Source organism: Pituophis catenifer, unplaced genomic scaffold (assembly GCF_029215685.1).
Source record: "Pituophis catenifer annectens isolate HBS135680 unplaced genomic scaffold, rPitCat1.0.hap2 SCAF_14, whole genome shotgun sequence".
NCBI classification, from domain to species: domain Eukaryota; kingdom Metazoa; phylum Chordata; class Lepidosauria; order Squamata; family Colubridae; genus Pituophis; species Pituophis catenifer.
In genome coordinates this window covers 2482293-2504737 of record NW_027256894.1, presented here as the reverse complement: position 1 = coordinate 2504737, position 22445 = coordinate 2482293, and the positions used below count along the sequence as shown (strand labels likewise).

The following is a 22445-nucleotide window of genomic DNA, read 5'->3' as shown; positions in this document are numbered from 1 at the left end:
CCAGGGTTTGTCCCAAGAAATTTCATTGAACAGATTAGATTCGGAAAAAAGCGGTGCAAGCAATGAACTTTGTGTGAGCTGATAGGCTAAAATTGAGATGTCTGATATCCTTTGCCCTTCAGTTCCACAGGAAAAGTAAATGGCTTACAATCAACTATAGACTACTGTTTGTTTCAATAATATTTTTTTTGTCTTCCTAAAACAGAACATGGTGTGATCAAAACTGGATGCAGTATTCTAGGTGTGGCCTTACTAAAGCTTTATTGAGTGATATTAGTATTTCGCATGATCTTGATTGAATCCCTCTGTTGATGCAATTTAGGATTGCATTGGCATTTTTTGGCTGCTGCCGCACACTGTTGGCTTCTTTTTAATTGGTTGTCCACTAGGACTCCAAGATCCCTCTCACAGTCACTGCTATTAAGCCTGGTTTCACCCAGTCTATATGTGTACATTTGGTTTTTCTTGCCTAAGTGTAAGACTTTATTTTCTCTACATTGAATTTCACTTTGTTAGATAGGGTCCAATGTTCAAGTTTGTCAGGATCCATCCTAAGGCCAGGACTGGGATTTTGGTATAAAATGAGATATTAGCCACCTCAAGCTTTTAAGGCAGTTGCTTGTTCAGGCTTAAAATATTCCAGCAATCAAAGGAAGCAGCAAAAACATATCGGGCTGAAGAATGAGAAACAGCGTGGCAGAAATAAACAGTATTCAAGTATACAATCCATAATGTAGGCAGAATATCTATCCAATTGGAATTTATTTGAAATATTTCTAGGTTGTCTTGAAGAAGAAAACACTACCACCTCCACAAAGCAAATTAAAAAAATAAAATAACAACAGTTGATCTTAAGAGCCCATTTTGTTTCTTCTTCTAAAGAGACTTCTTGCCTGCCTCCACCACCACCTGTGAAAGCAACAGCCTCACTTTATCACTAAAATGGCCTGATATGAGGGAGTAGACTTTTGAGGGTCAGTCAAGGGTCCACTTGTTTGTTTTAATGCCTCAAGCCCCAAAGTGGACAGAAAACTAATGTTGATTTGAATTAAATGTGAAATTTATTGCAATTAATAGGACTATTTCCCATCATATAATAGCCCCCTCTTTTCTTTCACATTAAGGATGATGTCTGGGGGCAACTCTAGCCAGGGTGCCAAGAAACCTGGTGGCTTTTAAGAGTTTCAGCTGCTCAGCCTCTCGCAGCTCTTAACTTGTTGAGTAACCAGATTCTTCCACTGAATGTCAGAGCTGAGTGTGTAATATTCAGCCAATGAGAAAGTTATATTTATACTGCATTAAAAGTGGCTGTAGGCAAAGGAGAATATTTAAACATTTTAAAACTGTTTAATTTTTTGCCCTATTCTTTAAAAAAAACCCTAGTGGTACAATTTATGTTACTGAATTCAGCTGAAGCAATACCTCATTTTCACTTATCAATATTAACACTGCCATAAATAAGTATATGCAAAAGAAGAAAAATAGTCAATTAAACCCTTTCCAATATACAGAAGTATATACATATACTACAATTTTCCCCACTCGTTGATTTTGGAAATTGAACAACTTAGGGAAAATTCTCCAAACTGGTTTTCTTAAAGTCACCTTAAAAATAAGAAAGTTAAACATTTTCTAAATAAGTATATACAGCTGAGGATTGAAGATTTGCATTAAGGTGCTTATAATGATGGGTATTTGTTCAGTGCATATAAAAAGATCATTTCCACACAAAAACTGAAAAATAGCTGGTGGGTTGTTTGGTGGGTTCCCTTCGTGAGCACTTCTGTACTTCTTGCTTTGAGGATGGAAAGAATCCTGTACGCAGAAGCCACTGCATTGTATTCTTGGCCTGGGCCATCAGAACCATTGGGCATCTGGCTTCACTGGGACACTTGCAAATATAATCTGATAACATGATTATTGATCAACTCCATCCATTTTCTTCACTCTTCAGATACCTGACAGTAAAAATGTGCTACTTGTGCCCCTCTGCAAATTAATCTCCGCTTAGTTCTAGTGATCCCAATTTGCGCTCAGCAGGTGTGCAGATCTGATTTGAAAGCATCAACTTTTGTCCGGCAAGATTTGTGAGTCCCGAAGTAATCTGGAATTAAACACCATTTTATTATAGCAACGTGATTTGTTTTTAAGGAAGGGCACTGTAGATGCTTCTGTCTGATTTGTTTGTCCTTGGCAGCTTGAACAAAGCAATGTGAAACCTCAAGTATCTGTGTGAATCTTCTAGACTTTCCACTTCTTTTTATTTTAGGAGCAAAGTTTCCCCAATGAAAATGCAGACTGAAAAGCGTATCCTCCCAAGCAATCTTCCACGTGCCATAGACAAGTAAAGGATTAGAGGGTCTTCCCAAGGGGCTTCTGGCATCTTTTCCATCAAACTTATGACCAAAGTAGGTCATTTAAAAGAGAAAGCTGCTCCTTGTGGATCTACTCTCTCCCTGTCCTTATTGTATAGTTCCAGTGTCTTAGGCAGAAGGAAACAAAACCAGTTTGAAGGAAACAAAACCTTGCTGGTGGAGGCTTCTCCTTTGCAGGATAGCACTTAGCAGCTGGGTTGCTTTCCGCTAACAGGGAAACTGAGCAATGCAAACGGAGGCTGGCTAGGCAGCAAAGGAAACGTCTCTGTGAGAAAAAAACCAGGCAAATATGCTGAGGACCATGGAAACCTTAGTCCAAATCTTTGGCGGTCTGATCCTGGCTGGCATTTCTCTTGCGGGTGGCGCTTTGAAAAAAGCCAAGCTAAAGAGATACAAGACAAAGCAGAAAATCTTCTGTAAATTTCATGCCTTGACTGAGTTTGCCAACTCTAGAACTTTCCATTGTTTAACAAACAAATCATTGAAACTGCATGAATTCAACTGTAATTTACCTATTAAGACATACAAGCTATGTTAACGTTTCACTTTTGCTTAAAGAATGGTGTGAAAAATTTCAAACATTTAAAAATTAAACAATGAAGAAATAAGGAAAAAAAGGCATCTGATTTTCTACCCTTTATACAGAATATAAAACCTCCATTAAGGAAAAGAAGCAACCACAATGAATCCTAGGAGGACCAGAAGCAAGAACTGTTTTTGCTTTTTGCGCTGTTTAGAATGAGGGGGAGGCTCACTTTTTCAGTGCTGTAACTTTGAACAGTCACTAAATGAACTGTTGTAAGTCAAGGACTACTTGTACTTTTCTGGTTATTTCTACCTAAGAAAAGAACCAGCTACTTAAGAAAAGAACCAGCTAATGAAAAATGTGTGTGTGTGAATTAACTGCTAATGTAGATTAATACAGAAAAATGGAAACCTAATCCGTGTTGTCATTAAAAAGGCTTTTGGAAAAATTTCTATTGATAGAGAGGTTAAATCTCTATTTTACTGTATTCCCAAGGGTGTCCAGTATAACTCAATCCATGTCATGCCAAGGTAATGGAATATGGGCAAGGTGAATTCAGGATTACAAAAGGCATTATGGTTTTTTGGCTCCTCTGTTCACTCTGGTTGCATGGAAAAGCTTGGCCCCAACAAGTTATTCTTTGTTGTAAGCTGCCCAGAGTCCCTTGGGAGTTGGGCAGCATAGAAATGCGACTGACTGACTGACTGACTGACTGACTGACTGACTGACTGACTGACTAAATAAATAAATAAATAAATAAATAAATAAATAAATAAATAGGTCTCTGCCTCTTGAAGTGGGCCCTTCAAATGGGCAGCTTGCTTAAAGTTGTTGAAGTGATCCTGATGATGAGCTAATCCTAATACATACGTGCCTACTCTGAGAGGCTGCAGGCTTACCTTCCAGAGTGCCAGCACTAGGAGTGCTAGCAGCAGGAAACCACCTAACGTGCTCCCAATTATGATCCAGATTGGGATGTGGGGCTCTTCGACTTTGGAGAGCTCAAATGCAATCTACAAGGGGAAAAAGAACAGGGAGACGTCACATGGAACTCTTGGAAGGCACAGGAGCTCAACTATGATTTGCAGGGAGTTCTAGAAGGCGAGTCCTCATACAGCCAGACTGCAAAATCAAGGCAGCCTCTTCTGTTGGTGGCTGCTGAGCCACGGCTGCTCAGAAGAGGGTGCTCCTGCTCCATCTGAGGTGGTTTAAGGAGGTTTGTAAACAAGAAAGAAGTATTTTAGTTCTGCAATGGAAACAGGTAAGTAGATAAAGCCATAACAATGATTGTTCCAGCTATTTCGGTCTGCAAAGGCTTTCTGGAAAAATAAGGGTTTATCAGCTTCTTGGATGGCCATGAGAGGCGGAATAACTTTTGTGTCAGGGGCAAACTGCTTTAGTGCCTATTTCTGTGCTGCTTCCCACTGATTGTGGGGGGAGACTTCAGCAGGCACTCTATTCTCCCAGTTTTGGCAAGCAAAATATACTGGAATAAGTGGCCTCTAAGATACCTAAGCCCCAAAGAAACAAGCTGGAGGGAAAGACTAAGTCCTTAGTCACCCATACTGGAATTCCCATGTTTTTGTTCTCCCTGCTGAAACCCCTGACTCAGACTTGCCCATTCAGGAAGGAACAAAACAACCACAAATGATGTCTCTCACTTCCAACCCTCAAGAAGGACCCTGGTTGACAACACCAAAGGCCACTGAAAGATACAGCAGCACAAGGATAGCTGTGCTCCCGCCTTCTCTCCATGTTCCAACACTAGTGAGAGTGAGAATTGCAGATTGCATCCTTGTTTAGGCATAAACCCCAAGTGCCAAGGATCCAGACAATCTATTTCTTCCAGAGGCCTCTAATTGTGTGATAGAACATCAGGAGAATGTGGAAAGTTACAAAAATAGTATTTCAGTCCTGGGGTAGTAGAAAGCAGAAATCGAAAAAGAAATTCAGACAACTCCACCTTGATTAGGTTAGGTATAAATTGAGGGGAGGGGGCTGCCAGACTTTCAAGATTTTAATCCAATATTAAGTAAATCATTAAAACTATTTTTCAAGACTACTAGCAACTCCCGTTTCCTGACTTTATCTCACAGAATTGACAAATTGCCGCCCACTGTTTTCTCAATGTTCTTCCAAAAAGAAAAGTTGGTAATTGCTGGATTGTCTTTTAAGATTGCTGGAACATCTCCCTTCCTCAAGAATACATTGCTCAAATCCAGTCATTGTTCCCTCCTTGATCCCTCAGCCAGAAGGAATAGGAGTCAAGTTCACAAGGGATGGAATTTATGCCCAAAAGAAATTTGCTTCCTCGAGATTCTAAAGCTCAGTTAAGGTTGCTAGATGTGTCCTGTGTCACCTCATAATCCTGCTGATCCAGCTTTCATTTTGAAAAAAGTAGGAGTGATTTAATCTATGAGATTACTGGCCAGATGTTTGCACATTACTGTTACTGGCTGTTCCAACCTACCATTACTTAAAAGGGCCTGGGTTGTTATGAACAATGAAGCTGGCTGACGGTCTCCTGCAGATGTCATAAGGGCGGGGGAGTTACACTTCAACGCCCTGATCACTAGAGAGTAGACTTGATTCAACCTCAGATTGATTCATATGCCTCAGATTCAACCTCATTTCCCACCAACATCACTCTAGGGGTCTCTCTTTGCTTCATTTTCAATTCCTCAGGAAAGCAAAGAGTTGCCAGAGATCAATGGAGGGCTGAAGGTTACTCAGGCTATCCTATCAAACATCCAGGTCACTTCCACTGATCAGTGATTGATCAACAAGTTCCCGATTGTTTGGAAATCCCTGAAGTGCTAACCAGAAACCCTCCAGTTCAATCTGGTATCTGCATGGATTTAGCCAGGGCTATCAAAGCACTCGGGAAGGCTGGGGGCTCATTAACATGGCAATATTAATGAGCCCCCAGCCCTCCCGAGTGCTTTGATAGCCCTGGTTAAATCCATCCTCATGAATAAGTGACTGGTCCATGGAAAGCTCATCCCTTTCCAAACAATACCAACCTCTTCTGCTCTGAGTAAAGGTGTTGCAGTGTTGATCAGGCTACTGATGACCTGGGAGAAGCCCCTGATTGTCATGGTGGCCATTTACTCCTAAACTAGCTCAAACCCCAGAAAAGGAGGTTAAAAGATAATAATAAATGAAGATAAAGTAATGAAGGTACAGAAACCGAGTGGAACTTAGCATAGCATTGCATATGCTAAGTTCCACTCGGTTTCTGTACCTTCATTACTTTAGCAACCTGTTTCAGAATTAAAAATGTAATCTTGTTCAAAACCATAGTTCTCCCTCAAATAATTCTTCACTTCTAAAACGAGGTGCTCCTCAACATTAGATCACACGGCCTATTAGTTTGGTTAAAGGTTGGCAACACATTGTCCTCGGGGGGTTTTGAACTTCCACACGGATGACACATTCACATTCCTGTCCAAACCACACCCACACCCACTGGGGATCTGCAACTGATGAATGGCTGAAATATTCACCCCTTTTATTCTAGTCCTTCAGGCAGACTATAATGTACCACAATTTATGAATTTGTTACAAACTTTATATCCAGCTGTTTTGGAATCGAATCTTTTCAAGGAAGCTGACTAAGGAATGCTATTATTCCACTTTAATTTTCTTTCTCATTCATAATGACAAGATTGTTTTTATCAATAATAGAGAGACTTGTAAGCTTCATCGTGTTAAGAAATTCCTTGGCTGCTGTTATTAATGCCAGAGTGACAGCTGAAGCCAGGTTTCTCCAAAGGGCATGAAGTTAGTACTGAATACATATTAAACTCATCAGCAGCAAGATGAGTTACACCACTGAATGAGGGAAGAGAGGGCCAGTGCAGAGAGGAGCATGTAGACTGGTCAAGGATGTCCACAAGGGGCTCAAATAATTCAGCCACAAGCCTGTTGTCAAAGCCCTGCCCCTTTTTTATACATATGGCACATTTAAAAGAAGAGGCAGCTTTTTGATTGCAGTCTTGACTTTTTTGCCTCTTCCTCTCTGGGTGGCCTGGAAAGACATACTGTATTTTTTAAATCATTAGAGACAACCTCAGGTCAGGATCAGAAGAAAAGTGAAAACTAGAGTTTTCTATCTAGATTCCTATCATCCCAAAGCTGAGCTTCAGTTTCCATTAGCATCTTAAGGTGTGCATGACCTCCAAAGAGTCAAGTTGACTGGAGCAAGTGAGAAGATCCATGATCTACGGGCTTACCTGGCGACTAGGATCCTCCTCCCTGAAGACGAAGGCACTACGAAACCCTCTCTGCAAGGCAGCGTTGAAGATGAATCTCAGGGTCTTGAATTTCAGCTGGACAGATAGGAGAGAGTCAGTGGCTCTCTTCACACATAATGCTAAGCCATGTTTGATTTTAACTATAGCTTGATAGAAGAAACTGTAAATATTAAATTCACACAATATACGGACCCAAACCAACAAACCATTGCTTAGAGCCATGTATGAACATGTCCTAATAGGGAGACAGGCCACCTAGTTTAGTCAGAATTGATTCACTCTAATTAATTATTGCCTACAGAGGCTAGAATGCTCTTTTGGATCAACGCACTGATCACGTCCAGAAGAATTCTGCCTCCTGACACAAGAGGAGGGCAGCAAAATACCCAGTTTGCTCTTCATAATTCCTTCCTAGTCCCTCAATGTGGTTTGTTGTGTCCTTGATTATACAGCAGGGCTGTAAAACGCACGGCCCGTGGGCCACATGCACCATGCGCTGGCCATGCCCAAGTCCGGCTTAGCAAAGGGGGGAAAAGTCCCGATATGTCACGTGACGCTGCCGTGATGACGAGAGTTTAGCACCCCTGTTATAGAGCAGGGGTGTCAAACTCAAGGCCCAGGGGCGGATCTGGCCCGCAGGGTTGCCTTGAAAACAGAGAAGGACTGGTCCATGGTGCCTCTGCCAGCGAAAACGCAGCTCGGGAGGGCCATAGGTGGTCCTCCTGAGCTCTGTTTTCGCTGGCAGAGGGTTGCAGGAGGCCGTCGCAGGCAAAAACAGAGCTCAGGAACCCCTTTTTGCTGGCAGAGTGCTTGGGCCACCACAGGCACCCCCGACACGAGTGATGTTGAGCTGGCCACGCCCACCCTGTCCCCCTTAGGTCAAACACAACCCTGATGCAGCCCTCAATGAAATCGAGTTTGACACCCCTGTTATAGAGGGACTGTGACTTGGCAGATAGGGAAAGGTAGGGGTAAGGAGTATCTTGCGACTGGGGAAATATACAAAATCTGCAAAATGGGACATCACTGGTGAGACTTTTCAGTTCCATGAAGGATTCCAGCTACTTTCTTGCCAATTTCAAGACTGCTTCCATTTTTACCCTATTAATTTTTTCAGTGGTAGAGAATCACATATTTCTTTCTTTGAAATTTAAAATCTCATTTTAAATTTCCTTGAAGTTATGTTCATCTTAAATCCCAGCTGCTCCTACTAGGACCAAATTCTCTCTTTGCAGTTAGCCAGCAACTAATGCGGACTCTGGAAACGCTCGTTCCCCAGCTGGACTAAGAACTTTTGCTTTGGGAGAACTATTATTACCACTGAAAGACCCAGTTAGTGTGGAAGGTAAAAATCTGGCCGTCGCCCCACCCGCAGGAAGAAGCATGGCCTGGAAGAGCAGGACCTAATGCCCATCGCTTGTGTTGGCTGCTAGCAAAAATGGCAATTTGCATCTTGTCCATACCACTCCTAGGGTCCTCATCCACAAATTTCCATATAAGAGGAAGCTGACTTCTTGATTGGCAGCCAGATTCACACTGCAGTCGATTGAAATCACGTCAGAATTACTGTAGTTCTGGAACAAAAAGACAAGCGACAAGTTGGTGGAATGTAAGATATTGGGCCATTTCCCCCCCTTTAACCTGGAAGTTCTTTGACTGATGGAATTTCCTTCAAAATGGCTGCCTGAACTCATATGAACCTCTGTCTGAGGCTACGTGAGGATGTGGCTGAAGTCATCTGACAGTTTGGGATGAAGTATCACCAATATGTAGATGATAACCCAGCTTCAATCTCCCCCCAGGTTTCCTGAGTGGGTTGTCTACCAGTGTCTGGAGGTTGTGGGATTCTGGATATGATGCAACAGTCTTTGGATCAATCTAGGCAAGATGGAGAGGCTCTGGGAGTGGACCTTCTGGTCTGGTAACCTTCCATCATAGGTCTTGGATGGGGTGGCACCATCTCAGACAGACATGATGGGGAGTCTTCCTGACTTACAGCTCCTGCTTGAAGAACAAGTGACAACTGCATGTAGGAAGGCCTTTGCATACCTTCAGGTTGTGTGCCAGGTGCTTCTGCTCCTAAACCAGTGGGGGGAGGGGTCCTGCTATCACTCATGCCCTTGTAACCTCTTGTCTGGGCTAGTGCAGGCATTATACATGGGTCTCCCTTGAAGCGCATTCAGAAACTTCAGCTAGTGTAGAATGCATCAGCATGAGGTAGTAAATGGTGCCATGTTTATTAGCCCATATTTAAGATTTTGTGTGTTGCATAAGGTAAAGGTTTCCTCGCACGTACGTGCTAGTCGTTCCCAACTCTAGGGGGCGGTACTCATCTCCATTTCAAAGCCGAAGAGCCAGCACTGTCCGAAGACGTCTCTGTGGTCATGTGGCTGGCATGACTAAACTCCAAAGGCGCCCGGAATGCTGTTATCTTCCCACCAAAGGGGGTCCCTATTTTTCTACTTGCATTTTTTACCTGCTTTTGAACTGCTAGGTTGGCAGAAGCTGGGACAAGTCACGGGAGCTCATGGGGCACTAGGGTTTCGAACTGCTGAACTGCCAACCTTTCGATCAACAAGCTCAGCGTCTTAGCCACTGAGCCACCGTGTCCCTGTGTGTTGCATAATCCTAGCCATAAAGTACTAACGTTCTGGCAAATGTCCTGAGGAGTGAGGAATATTTTGCAACACTCCTGCACAAAAAGAGGCCACATATAAAGCTATCTGATTCAACGAGGAACCTCCGTTTCTGGTGAGATCATTGCCTCAACTGATTTGCATCTGAATCTCCAAACAGCTGTATTTGTTTAATGTTTTTTAACCAAATGGAATGAACTTTGTATGCATAGAAAAGCTGAGTAATGAAATCAAGCCAATTTTAAATTTTATACCCTCCCCACACACATTATATACGTGAACAGTATATATGTATAATGATCAGTGAAGGTTGTGGACCAGGGGTGGATTCTACTTACCTTTACTACCAGTTCGCAACGGGAGCTTCTGCGCATGCACAGATGATCAATTATGACATCCGGGCAGGTGGGCGGAGCCTCCTGCTGCTTTTACTACCGGTTCTAAAGAACCGGACAGAACTGGGAGCAACCCACCACTGTTGTGGACCCTCATCTACCAGACTGGAGAGAGTGACTGGCCCAAAGTCTCCCAAGGAGCTTCTAAGGTTGAGGAGGGAACTAAACCTGGCAGGCCTTTCCATTCTTAGTCCAGCATCTTCGCCATGTTATTCTTTGCACATATGTACAGTATAGGGGTGTATGTGCCTATTCTGTATATTATGTGTTAGATTCTATGAGCCACGGTGGCGCAGAGGTTAGAGTGCAGTACTCCAGGTTACTTCTGCTGACTGCCGGCTGCTTGCAATTGAGCAGTTCAAATCTCACCAGGGTCAAGATTGACTCAGCCTTCCATCCTTCCGAGGCGGGTAAAATGAGCACCCAGATTGTTGGGGGCAATATGCTCACTTTGTAAACTCCTTAGAGAGGGCTGTAAAAGCACTGTGAAGCGGTATATAAGTCTAAGTGCTATTGCTATTGCTATAACCTATTCAGAATCAAATGGCATTTGCTCCTTCTCTTGGATTGACCTGGCCAAATTCCAGCAGAAAGATGCAGACATTTACATGTTATGAGTTGCTACAGTTAGGAGAGAAGTCTTCCTAATCTTTGAGGGTTTGGAAGGAGAGTAGCCTTTTTTTTAAAGGGCAAATATTGTGCTCCTTGTTGAGAAACTTTCAAATGAGAGGATTGCTGAAAGGTTATACCAAGCACCACTGAAGCTAATTTTGAACTGGGAAGGGAGGGAACTATCCAAGACGGCATTTATCAGCATCACTGGCAAGCCCTTCAAAGCTGGACTGCTCACTTGATAAACTGTGGTCAAAAAATAGGGAAATGCACGTAGCAAGACAGAACTTGGGATCCCTCCCTGAAGCATAGTAATTGGCTTAGCAACTGATAAATACTTCCTGTGATTGGAAGATAGAAATGTCAATCCCCACTATATAGAAAAGGGAAAGTAGTCAGCCAGAGCGCCTATCCTTCTGCAGCTCTCCAAAGGCCTAGAGTTGGTTGTCAGTGTTGTAGAGGGTAACTCTTTGTTGTGCAGCCTGACACAGCACAGTTGTGCCCAGGAAGTAACCATAGAACCTTCACCACGATGCTGTGATACTGAAAGGGCTCACCAGCTGGGGATGACGGCCTAAATCCTCATCTGAGGGTGTCATTCGATAGTCTGTGTTATTGCCTCCAATATTGCACATCATACCATTCTATAAGAGAGGGAAAGGGAGTCTGGAGTCATTAATCGAATAAACACATGCCTTGGTTTATTTTGAGGTCTGGGCCTCAAGGGGATATGCAAAACTCTGTGACTTTAAGGAGGCAGAAATTCTTCCTCCACAATCACGCAAGAAAAATGTGATTACACCCTTACAATCCACTGTTAAATGCCTCTTTGGTCACGAAAGCTCTTGGATCTCTCCTCTTGGGGTCTTAATATCTTCCATCTGCCCAGCTTGTACAAAGGAATACTATAGAATACAAGGGCCTTTTTCAGTTCCAAATAGCAAGAAAGTCCAACTCATGAAAAGGTGAACCATTGGACAGTTTTCTGTAGTATTTCACTGCTCCCATCTAGTTCCTGTTTGGACCTTCTCTGACAGCTGCTGGAATTATAACTTTTAATACTGCATGTTTTCATTGTTTTTTTTAAAAAAAATATTTACTGTATTTTCTTCCCAATTTTCAGATCATTATTTGTTTTTTGAACTGGCTCCCATCACTTTTGGGCAGAACTGTTCCAAATTGTTCCAAAACAAAAAACAAGAAAAAATATGGTTTAAATTACAAGGAAGATTTTGAATGAACATCCATGAAAGATTTCCAAATTGATAAGACTCGTTCAACAATAGAAACGGCTGCCTCAAGATGGAGTGGTGGCTTTAAACAGAGACTGTCCTGCTGCCTGTCAAAGATGGCGTAGTTGTGAATTCATTCCCCGGGCAAGGGACTAGACCAGGTGATCTCAATACCTACCTTCCCCTCCTATGAACTGTTTGGCCAAAGCACCAATAATTGGAGGAGATCATCAAGACAGGAGATGGAGGAGGGCTGGTGGCCTGGGCACAGCTACAATAGCAGCAGGGACCTTGTGGGCATCCTAGTACGTGCCAAAACCAGCATTTCCTCCCCATTAACATGAAGACCATCCAGAAACCCCCATAGGCTGGTTATGGGGGTTGGTGGTCTTAGAAAAGATTGCCATTGGTTGGCACATTTACCAGATGAGTGATGCTGAGAATTCTTATGATCCCTTTTGCTTTCCTTTTCTAGGCCTCAGAAGGCTTCAGTGGAAAGCAAAGTATACCCTAAAGTTATAAACTTGTATATTCTAAATAAAATGGTTGATTCATATTTTCTGAAATTTGCCATGGGCAAATTTTGAGAAGATTCTATTTTAAAGGGGAAGGGGAAACCTTGCAATCCTTGCCTGCTTTCTTTGTTCTAGAAGAAATATCTTAATATGAAACTACAAAAAAACTAAAGGTTTGTAATTTGGGGTTTTGCTTTAATTTTTTGTAACAGTGATCTGTCATTACTTCTGTAAATAAAACTGGGAAAGGGAGAAAGGGCAGCCATTGGGGTGGGGGGTCCAAAAGTCAAAATGGACAGCTGTGACAGTGGGATCAAAAGCCCACCTCCTTTTTACCTGCATTGTGATGCACGTAAAAAAGGCAAGAGGCTTTGGTCCAAAACCTGGGGCTGTTCCACCACTGCCTCCCTGAGGAGTGCCCTGAATGAAAGCATCTCTCTCTTGCAGAAGCTGAGAAAGGATCACGTGGCTGGGTTCACACCATTCAACCCAGTTACTGAATTAGCTTAATTTTTGAATGTGTTTACTACATGGAAGGATACAATGAACCAACATACTAATATACACAAAACCCCCAAAGCAAAACAAAACTAAAAAACCCAATAAAAACTAACCATATCTGGCATGTGACTGCTTTCACTGACCTGCATGTAGGTGGCTGGGAGAACTGAGGCAGGCAGGCTGTAGCCTATCACTAAGGAGACAATGACATGTGCCCATCTGAGAAGAAAAATGCCATCCCCATCTTCATTCATTAGCTAGGTAGATGACCTGCTTTCTCTTGAGGTATCCGATTGATCATTCAAGCTCATATCTTGAGGCTCCCTAATACCAAAATAATAAGTAGGGACTCTGGGTACCTCTGGTCCATGGAAGCCGGTTAGCTGCAGAAGGCGATTCCCTCCTCGTGTGGCCACGGGGACTGTGATTTTGATAACTATCCCATCAACAGGGAAGAGGCCCAGATTCTGTAGCTGAAGGAAAAAAGCAGCATGAGACCCTCTTCTGCAAGAAACCATCTCCCCTTCCCAACAGGTTGCGTAGAACAAAAATGAATTTACCTTAAAAGTGCAATTAAATGGTGGGCCGATTCTATCGTATGTCTGCAGAGAATTGTTGGGTTCGATCTCATAATAGTTCTGGCTGGAACTCCTGAACACAGCAAAAAAAGGAGAACCCAATCAAAATGAAAATTGATCCCACTTCTCAGAAGGTCTGAACGCACAGAACACACCCATCATTTTCAGAATGATGAATTATGGCAGCACAAAACTCACTCTGTAGGTATCCAAAATACCTGGTGAAAAGGAGATCAGTTTCGTACTTCAGTTGAAACTTGAGGAGAGCAGAATTGTCCTCTTTTGTGGTTTCTTGTTCTTCACTGTCACTAGAATGTGGAAATGGAACCAGAGATCCATTTAGAGACCATCCCATAAGAAAGGTACAATGTTGATTGGCCATAAAGTGATAGCTACATCTCCTAGAGGAGGCACTGGCTCCTTACAGGATCTCACTGATTTTTACTATGAGCCGTTAGACTCATAAACAGACTCCCACCAACCCACCCGGCTCAGTTTTTCCTTTGTGCAATTAATGCCTATATTTGCTCTGGTCTCCTTCCCAAGGGTAGCAATTTCTGTCAATTGAAGTCTTGGTGATTTTGGCAGGAGACAGAACATTCCCTTGCCAGTGCTGTACTGGCTTAATAAGTGCATTACAGACATGTCAAAGCTGATCTTTGCTTCATATGAGTCAACATTCCTAGCTGAAGCAAGGAGAAAAATGTGTTTTTTTCCACCACTGGCTGGAATTATGGATTTGATATTATCCTGGGATCTTTTCCATCTGCAATTTGCTTGACTTGCTATTTTTTCAGAAAATGCAGTTAGGGAGTTGCAACTTAAACACACCAACTTTTCTTCTTATTAGGAAAGAGAGACAAACTTAGACGTAAAAGCATGCTCATGTGAGAGTGACATAAAGTTGCATTAAGTTTAAAAAACTAATCTGCAGCTTCTGGGGACACCATTAACACATGTTTTCTTGGCAACAGCGGAGGTGATTTGCCATGGCCTCTTCCAGCTTCAGTTATGCTATGTGAAAAAAAATAATGTCTAGAATTTGAGAAAAAAATGGAAACAGATCAGCCAAAACTGGATATAAATATTCACTTTCTTTTAGCTGTGATGGGCAAAACTCCTTCTTCAGCCTTACGTTTCGCTTCCCTTGTGTATTTTTATCCTGAAAGGCAGAATACAAATAAAGGATAACTACTCTCCGAGTTGGAAAAATTGCTCAGCATTGTGAATCCCTGTTGCTTAAGAATAGAATTAGAAGGAAGCTCAGGGGTTCTCAGGTCCTAAGGATTCTTAGCTCCATGGTTTAAATGTCCCTGGGTTTGTTACACTGATAGCAACACTTTGCATATATTATTGTGCTGCTTCCAAATGATAACAAGGTATTATGAATATCATTGGCTGAGTATTTTCCCCATATGAGTTTGTGTCTGAGAGTGGGAGATGGTTGCAAATAGCTGTGGTGGCACAGGGGTTAGGATGCCATAGTTGGAGCCTTGGTAGCTCAGTGGTTGGAATGCAGCATTGCAGGCTAACTGTGCCCACAGTCAGGAGTTTGATCCTGACCAGCTCAAGGTTGACTAAGCCTTCCAGCCTTCCGAGGTCAGCAAAATGAAGACCCAGATTGTTGGGGGCAAGAGGCTGACATACAATATGCTGTATACTGCTTAGAGAGGGCTGTCAGGCACTATGAAGTGGTATGTAAGTCTATGAGCTATTGCTATCTCACACTTCCAGGAAGAGTGTTCTATAATTCCCTTTCGGTGAATGGCAAGGCTAATACTTCACTTGTATGAGCTTGTAAACTGAACAATTTTTTTAAGAAACTAAAACTCTATTTCATAATAGTGCCATCTCAAGCAATGCATTTGTGTTTGAAATAGTATTTACTGGTATTGCCAGCAAATCCATTTAACATGAAAACATTTCCAAAGGCAAAATTGGACCTGTGGGAACTGGCCAGGAGTCAGTACAATATCAATATTCTATAGTGAAACTGGACAAACTCCCCATTCCCCAGCAGAAATTTTAACTTCTGAGCATCTCAAGAAGTAATCTATATATCCAGATTATTTTCCAAAGCACCAGAAGGCCAGACAAGGAATAATGGATGGAAACTGATCAAGGAGAGATTCAATCTAGAAATAAGGAGAAATGTTCTGACAATGAGAACCATCAACCAGTGGAACAGAAGCTGCCTTCAGAAGTGCTTCATCACTGGAAGCTTTCAAGAAGAGACTGGACTGCCATTTGTCAGAAATGATGTAGGGTCTCCTGCTTGGGCAGGGGTTGGACTAGATGACCTACAAGGTACCTTCCAACTCTATTATGGCTCAGGGCCAGGCTATCTTCGAGACCGCCTTCTACCGCATAGCTCCCAGCAACCGGTAAGATCCCAGAGAGTTGGTCTCCTCCGGGTCCTGTCAGCTAAACAATGCTGGCTGGCGGGCCTGCGTGGGAGGGCCTTCTCTGTGGCTGCCCCAGCTCTCTGGAACCAGTTACCTCCTGAGGTCCGGACCATCCCCACCCTATTGGCCTTCCGAAAAGCGGTGAAGACTTGGCTTTTCCAGCAGGCCTGGGGCCGTTGATCTCACTGTTGCGATCCGGCGAGATCCGGCCATGAATGGTGTGAATGGGTTTTAATGTTTTTAATGTTTTTAATTTTTAAATGTTTTTATAGTGATTTTTTGAGTGTATTGTGAGCCGCCCTGGGTCTTCAGAGAGGGGCGGCATATAAATTGAATAAATAAATAAATAAATAAATTATCCTATTCCACAATTTTCTAATTACTTTGCAGTACTTTCTTTTTAACTAGTCCTTGAGATGTAGCTTTGGCGTTCTTGGATGTATCTGCTGAACTGGAGTTTGCAGGGGTCTGATGATGTCCAGCCCAGATCAGAATTCCAGGCAGAAGAGGATATATGGCCTACTGCCCTCCCAAACTTTTGACACCCATGTTTCCAAGGAGTGTTTTTATGGCAAAGAAAAGAAATCACCTGAGGAGGGAGCATGGTTGACAGCTGTCTTGCAACAGAAGGGGGAAACCAGGAACAGTTACAAAGGTGAAGACAGGGGGAGAAATCTAATTTACGGGTTGTGAGGGAACAGGGGTGGATGAGAGAAAAAAAATGAAATGATCAGGATTGGGTGATAGAAGAAGTAAAAAAAATAATTACTAACCTGCTGGCATTCATAAATATCTCCAGGTTTTGGAGGAAAATTGACTTTTTGAACTCAAAATCCAAGCGAAAAGCAACCTGTAGAGAACAGAACAGATTTAGGACATTAAAAAAAGTACTTCTGCCAGTATTCTCTTTAAACTATCCATTATGCTACCACTTTATAATGCCTTGGTAAGACCACACTTGGAATACTGCATCTAATTTTGGTCACCACAATATAAAAAAGATGATGAGACCAGGGGTGGGTTCTAAATTTTTACTACCAGTTCTGTGGGCGTGGCTTATTTTATGGGCATGGCTTAATGGTCATGTGACAATTCTTTAGGATTTAGCAGAGGTACTGGTCTACCAGGCTTTTAACTGCTTGCAGAGCCGTAGCGGTCTATCCATTTGTTTTTGGAGGCACCCGTCTACCACCACACTGCCTTTTAACACTGATCAGCTGTAGGGCAGCCCTTTGAAGCCCTGCAGCAAGAGTTTAAACAGGTTTTTTCCTTCTAGCCGATCAGCTGGGACTCAGGAGGCAGCAATAGATTGCGGGTGGGGCCAAATAAAAGGTAAGAATAATGTGGGGGCGGGGGCGGGTGGGGGGGCAGAACCAGTTCGGTGACGTCATATCGTCACCGCTGCCAGCTTGGCGGAACCGGGAGGAACCCACCACTGGATGAGACTCTGAAAAGAGTAGAGAGAAGGGCAACAAAGATTATTGGGGGGCTGTTGAAGGTTAAAATATATGAAGAACGGTTGCAGGAATTGTGTATGTTCAGTCTAGTGAAAAGAAGGAATAGGGGGTGACTTAACAGTATTCCATTATTTGAGAGGCTGCCATAAAGAAGAGGGATTCAACTTATTTTCCAAAGGTCCAGAAGGCAAGTCAAGAAGCAATGAACAAAGAGAGGAGCAACCTAGAACTAAGGGCAGTAAGAACAATTAACCCATGGAACCGTTTGCCTTCAGAAATTGTGGGTGCTCCATCACTGGAGGCTTTTTAGAAGGGACTGGACAACCATTTGTCTAAAATGGTATAGGGTCTCCTGCTTGAGCAGAGGGTTGGACTAGAAGACCTCCAAGGTCCCTTCCAACTTTTATTCTGTTATAATCTCTGGTGAGACACCTTAAATCCCAAGCTGGTAGGCCATGTGATTGTTTTTACTCTGTTTCTTAGTAGACTTATGCTGTGGTAAGTCTAACCTTTGAGGGAAGGGAAGAAGTGTATAATGTAATTGCAAAAAGGGTTACTATAAGTATTCCTAGCCTGTTATTGGGATGAATAATGCAAAGTTCTACCCAATCTGATATAGCAAATGAAAGTGTCCAAAGGTACATGACGACCTCCAAAGCTGATCCTTCTTTTTAGAAGGAACCTCGAGAAACCTTTTGGTGAGCAGGAATGTCTGCAAGTCACAACTGCGTAATTGAAGTACACATGCAATCCCATGAAAAGGACCAGGGCTTCAATTGTGCTGCTGCAGCTGCCATCTTGACTTTTTTGGCCTACTGTAGATGGCCCTGCTTTCCTTTTAAACCACTTTGGTTATGGGAAGTCTTTTTATTATTACTTTTTAAAGAAAGGCCTTGGGAGCACTAAGTCCCTTCTTACCTCCCCTCCATCACAATCAGCATTGGTCCTTTTTTTTTTTGTGCATTAAAGAAAAAAACCCAAATCATATCCTCTAATAGTATTCTTCAACTTCTTTGATGGAAACTTTAGTTAGTTGCATTTTCTGAGCTTTTCTTTATTTGATTCTTTAACAAATGCACTCATTTGGAATCTGTGGTTGTTTTTCATCATAAACCTGTTTCTCGTTTTTGCAATTCAGTCAAGATTGGCTTGTTGCAATTCACAGTGAAATTAATTGTTTTATTTACCCAAACATACATAGAATATTGTACTTTTCTTTGCTATTACAAATCATTGTAACAGCACAATGTTACACAAAATATTTAGGAAACTGTACCTAGTTTTTACAATTCATTTTCTTAATATAAAGGATTGTTGTACATATGTCCAAGCGATAAATAGATAGATAGATAGATAGATAGATAGATAGATAGAAAGATAGATAGATAGATAGATAGATAGATAGATAGATAGATAGATAGATAGATAGATTTTGGAATCTATCTATCTATCTATCTATCTATCTATCTATCTATCTATCTATCTATCTATCTATCTATCTATCATCTTTACAGCCCTCTCTAAATGGTTTACAGAGTCAGCCTCTTGCCCCCAACAATCTGGTTCCTCATTTTACCGACCTAAGAAAGATGGAAGGCTGAGTCAACCTTGAGCTGGTCAGGATCGAACTCCTGGAAGTGGGCAGAGTTAGCCTGCAACGTTGCATTCTAATCATTGTGCCACCACAGCTCCTTCAATGCCCCTTGAAGATGGGCTAGCAATCCCTTTTGAAACAGGACATAGAAGTACTTTGTTTATACCTTATTTTAATGGCAGCAGATTGGAGAAGATGCAATGCATTTGATTGGTTTAATAGTGTTTTTATTTGCCATGGGTGGAGTGGGTTGGCAGTGGTTGCCAAAAATATGTTTTGAGTACATTTGAATTACAATAGTTTGCATGTAAATGTGTGTGGGTTGGGAGAAAGCATGCGTGCCATTCAGGGCTTTGAAGTAAGTTGTTTATAAATATTTTTAAAAATTAGAAATAAATGAAAAGCTGCTGTACAGTAAAAGAAGCCTTCAGTCTCCAGATTCATATATTAGAATATCTGCTGTCTATGGAGATTCTCAGTCATTCAGATCATGGCTGTCCCACAGGTGCTTTATTCAAGAGGAAACTGGACTTTCTGGTTTTTCTTTGAAGACGTAGAATATCTGATGTTCTGGAGCATCGGTGGATGTGTGTGTCAAAAAGTCAGGGTGGTGACAACAACTGTGTGATCTAAGCTCTTCCCATTTTTAATGGCACCTTAAAACTGATGACGTTGGGATTTTGCTCACCTTGACATATTTTACACTTCCCCACCCTTGTCAAAGCAAAGCCATTCTGCCCTCCCAGGCTGCTCCACTTCAGTTCCCGTCTCTTTTTTTGCAAGTTGGAATTAAAAAGAAACAAACAAAAAAAAACAAACATCATGATGGGGCTAGTTGGAGGAGGGTACTCCTCAGATTTCATCTCTCTGGTATCTGTGGGGCTTGGTTTGGAGCCCATCCAATGGATCCAGCTCTCTTCCCCATTTACTCAGGCTCCCCAGCAGGGCTGATAGGGGCTAATTGGGTAGGATTTAGTTTCAACTTCAAGAGAAGCAAGGATCAATTAACCCGCAGCCAGTAGTTCTCACAATATAGCAGATGCAATGTTGTGTTAATATAACCCTATGCAAACATGGCTCTGTTTAAAGTTATATACCTCTGCTTCTGGGGATAGTAGATAGTTACTAGTTATTTAAAAGATGCTACTATCCCACTGACCCAGTTAAACATGTTGTGAGAACACAGCCAATGTGTGGACATATAACAGGAAGGAGCATACTGTAGGTCCAGCACCTTTTTTTCATTCTGGATGTGTCTGTACAATTGTATCATTCAAAATTCCTGCAAAATGCGGAGACTTCCAGCTGTCATTGTGGCAAGATTGGATGTGAGGAGCGGGTTTCCGTGCTCCCCCGCCGAGTTCTCCTTGTTGAAGGGCTCCGAAAGGAGCTAAAGTCACCCTGTAGGAGTGGTGAAGTAAAGAGGGGTGCCATGCAGTTGCAGAGAGCTACAACTCTCCTGCTTGATCCAGGGCTTCTTCCCTTTCATCCACAATAAGGAGAAGAGGCTGCCATCATGGCTGCCATGAAGCTGGGACAGCCAAGAAAACAAAGAAATGTGCAGGAGCGGTGTAGATGAACAATGACTGGAGCTTGGTGAGAAGATTCCTTTTTTATTTAGACCCTAACTTTAAAAGAAAAAACGAAAAAGAAAATCCAGAAAAAGGGACTCTTAGAACTATTTCTTAAAGCGGTAAATAACCAAAGAGAGAAAAATCCTAGACCTAAAAGAAAGGGATTAAGGGGAGAAAAGCTAAAGACCTTTTAAAACATAGAAAATTGAACTTTTAAAGGCATTATAAAATGCTGGAACTATCTACTTGAATAGCTGACTTTGCTTCATAAATTGAACTAAATTTGGATTAATCAATTTGTCAGACACAAAACAATGCTGAAAACTAAGCTGAGGGTGCCATCTACTGGTGAATGGAAAATATACCATGCCTCTACAAGCCTGCAAAATTTCAGTAAGAGAAATAAACAACATCAATCTGGAGGACTGTAGAAAAAAACCGGAAGTGTCGCAGAGAGACTGCCTGGAAAAATACTGGGCTCTGATGAGCTCCGTGAAAATCCAGCCAGTCAAACCACTGTCGGGGTGTGTTTGTGTCTTCGGAGTGGAACTGTCCTGTAGAGGCAGTGAAGAAGGGGAGGCGTCTCGGACGACCAAGAGGAACAGGTCACAGACAGCTCTTTGGACTGGCAGCGGGGGTGGCAGCCATTGCAAAATGACCGCTCTGAAACTGGGGCAACTGGACTAAGTTTTTCTGCAGGAGTGGTGTTTGTCCTGAGTGCTGGTACTGGGTGAGTGATTGGCCAACTCACAGGTAAAAGAAAATTTTGAAGTTGGATCTTAAAAGGTGTCCTGGAGCTGAAATGAGTGGCTAATTGGCATTTGGGAAATTCCATGGAGGGAGAAGGATAAAGCAGAGGTTAAAACATCAAAACTCAAGAAGGTTTTTGCATCTACAATTGGATTTGGAGAAACTAAAAATAACAAAAGAAAGAACCCGAGGAAAAGTATTTTTTATGTGGATTTAAAGTATTTTTGACAGTTTTGACAATTAGTTGGTTTGAGAGTATTGTGGATTTGAGAGAGATATCTGCTGGTGGAAAGAGAGTACTGCAATACCTGGTGGAAGATAGAAGAGAAAGTACAGCTGTGAACTTGACTACCGGAAAAGATAATTTGGAAACCGTGAGAAATTTTAAGGAGTGTTTGTCTTTCTACATTGCTTGGTTTCGATTCTCAATGGCTGTGGAAGATAACAAATCTTCAACTTGGAGTGGATATTTGAATTGGACATTAGAATTTGAAAATAAAAAGAGACTATACCAATACCTTAACATCTAGTATTGGTACTAGAATGGTGTATTGAAACATTGAACAAGCAAATAATGAAGGACTATGTCTTAATATAAACATGTGTATTAACACTAGGATTAGTAATGGTGGCCTGACTAGAAGCTAGAATAGAAGTAGAAATAAGAAATGGGGAATATTAGCATATATAATTTTTATATAATAGAATATAAGCAATAACTAGATGGAAAGACTAGAGGCTGAAAGATGGTATTACCATGTATACTTAAATAATATCATTGGCATTAAAATGGAACATTGAAATATTGAATGACTACTTTAAAACAAACATGTATATTAATACTAGGATTATATAAATTTGATTAATGTAACAAATATTATTAATATTATTATCGCTACTTGTATCAAAATGAATTATACCCAGAGGCCACACTGTTCATGTATGGATATTGATGTATATTTAAAAATAAAAATCCAATAAAACTTTTTTTAAAAAAATCCTGCAAAATGCTGAAAGTTGGTAGTGTTATTTCCAGTTG

General features: G+C 41.8%; 1 protein-coding gene across 1 annotated transcript in view; it reads right to left on the bottom strand.

The window, feature by feature from the left end:
• Positions 1–2685: 2685 nt before the first annotated feature.
• The window catches only part of ITGA11 (integrin subunit alpha 11), a 131332-nt gene continuing 111572 nt past the window's right edge, over positions 2686–22445 (bottom strand). The window contains exons 23-31 of the mRNA XM_070953806.1: positions 16805–16881; positions 13845–13934; positions 13609–13699; positions 13408–13521; positions 11358–11444; positions 8621–8731; positions 7137–7232; positions 3801–3914; positions 2686–2757 (exon numbers count right to left, since the gene is read on the bottom strand). Coding sequence (XP_070809907.1) covers positions 2686–2757; positions 3801–3914; positions 7137–7232; positions 8621–8731; positions 11358–11444; positions 13408–13521; positions 13609–13699; positions 13845–13934; positions 16805–16881 — 852 coding nt within the window. The remainder of the gene's footprint in view (positions 2758–3800; positions 3915–7136; positions 7233–8620; positions 8732–11357; positions 11445–13407; positions 13522–13608; positions 13700–13844; positions 13935–16804; positions 16882–22445) is intronic.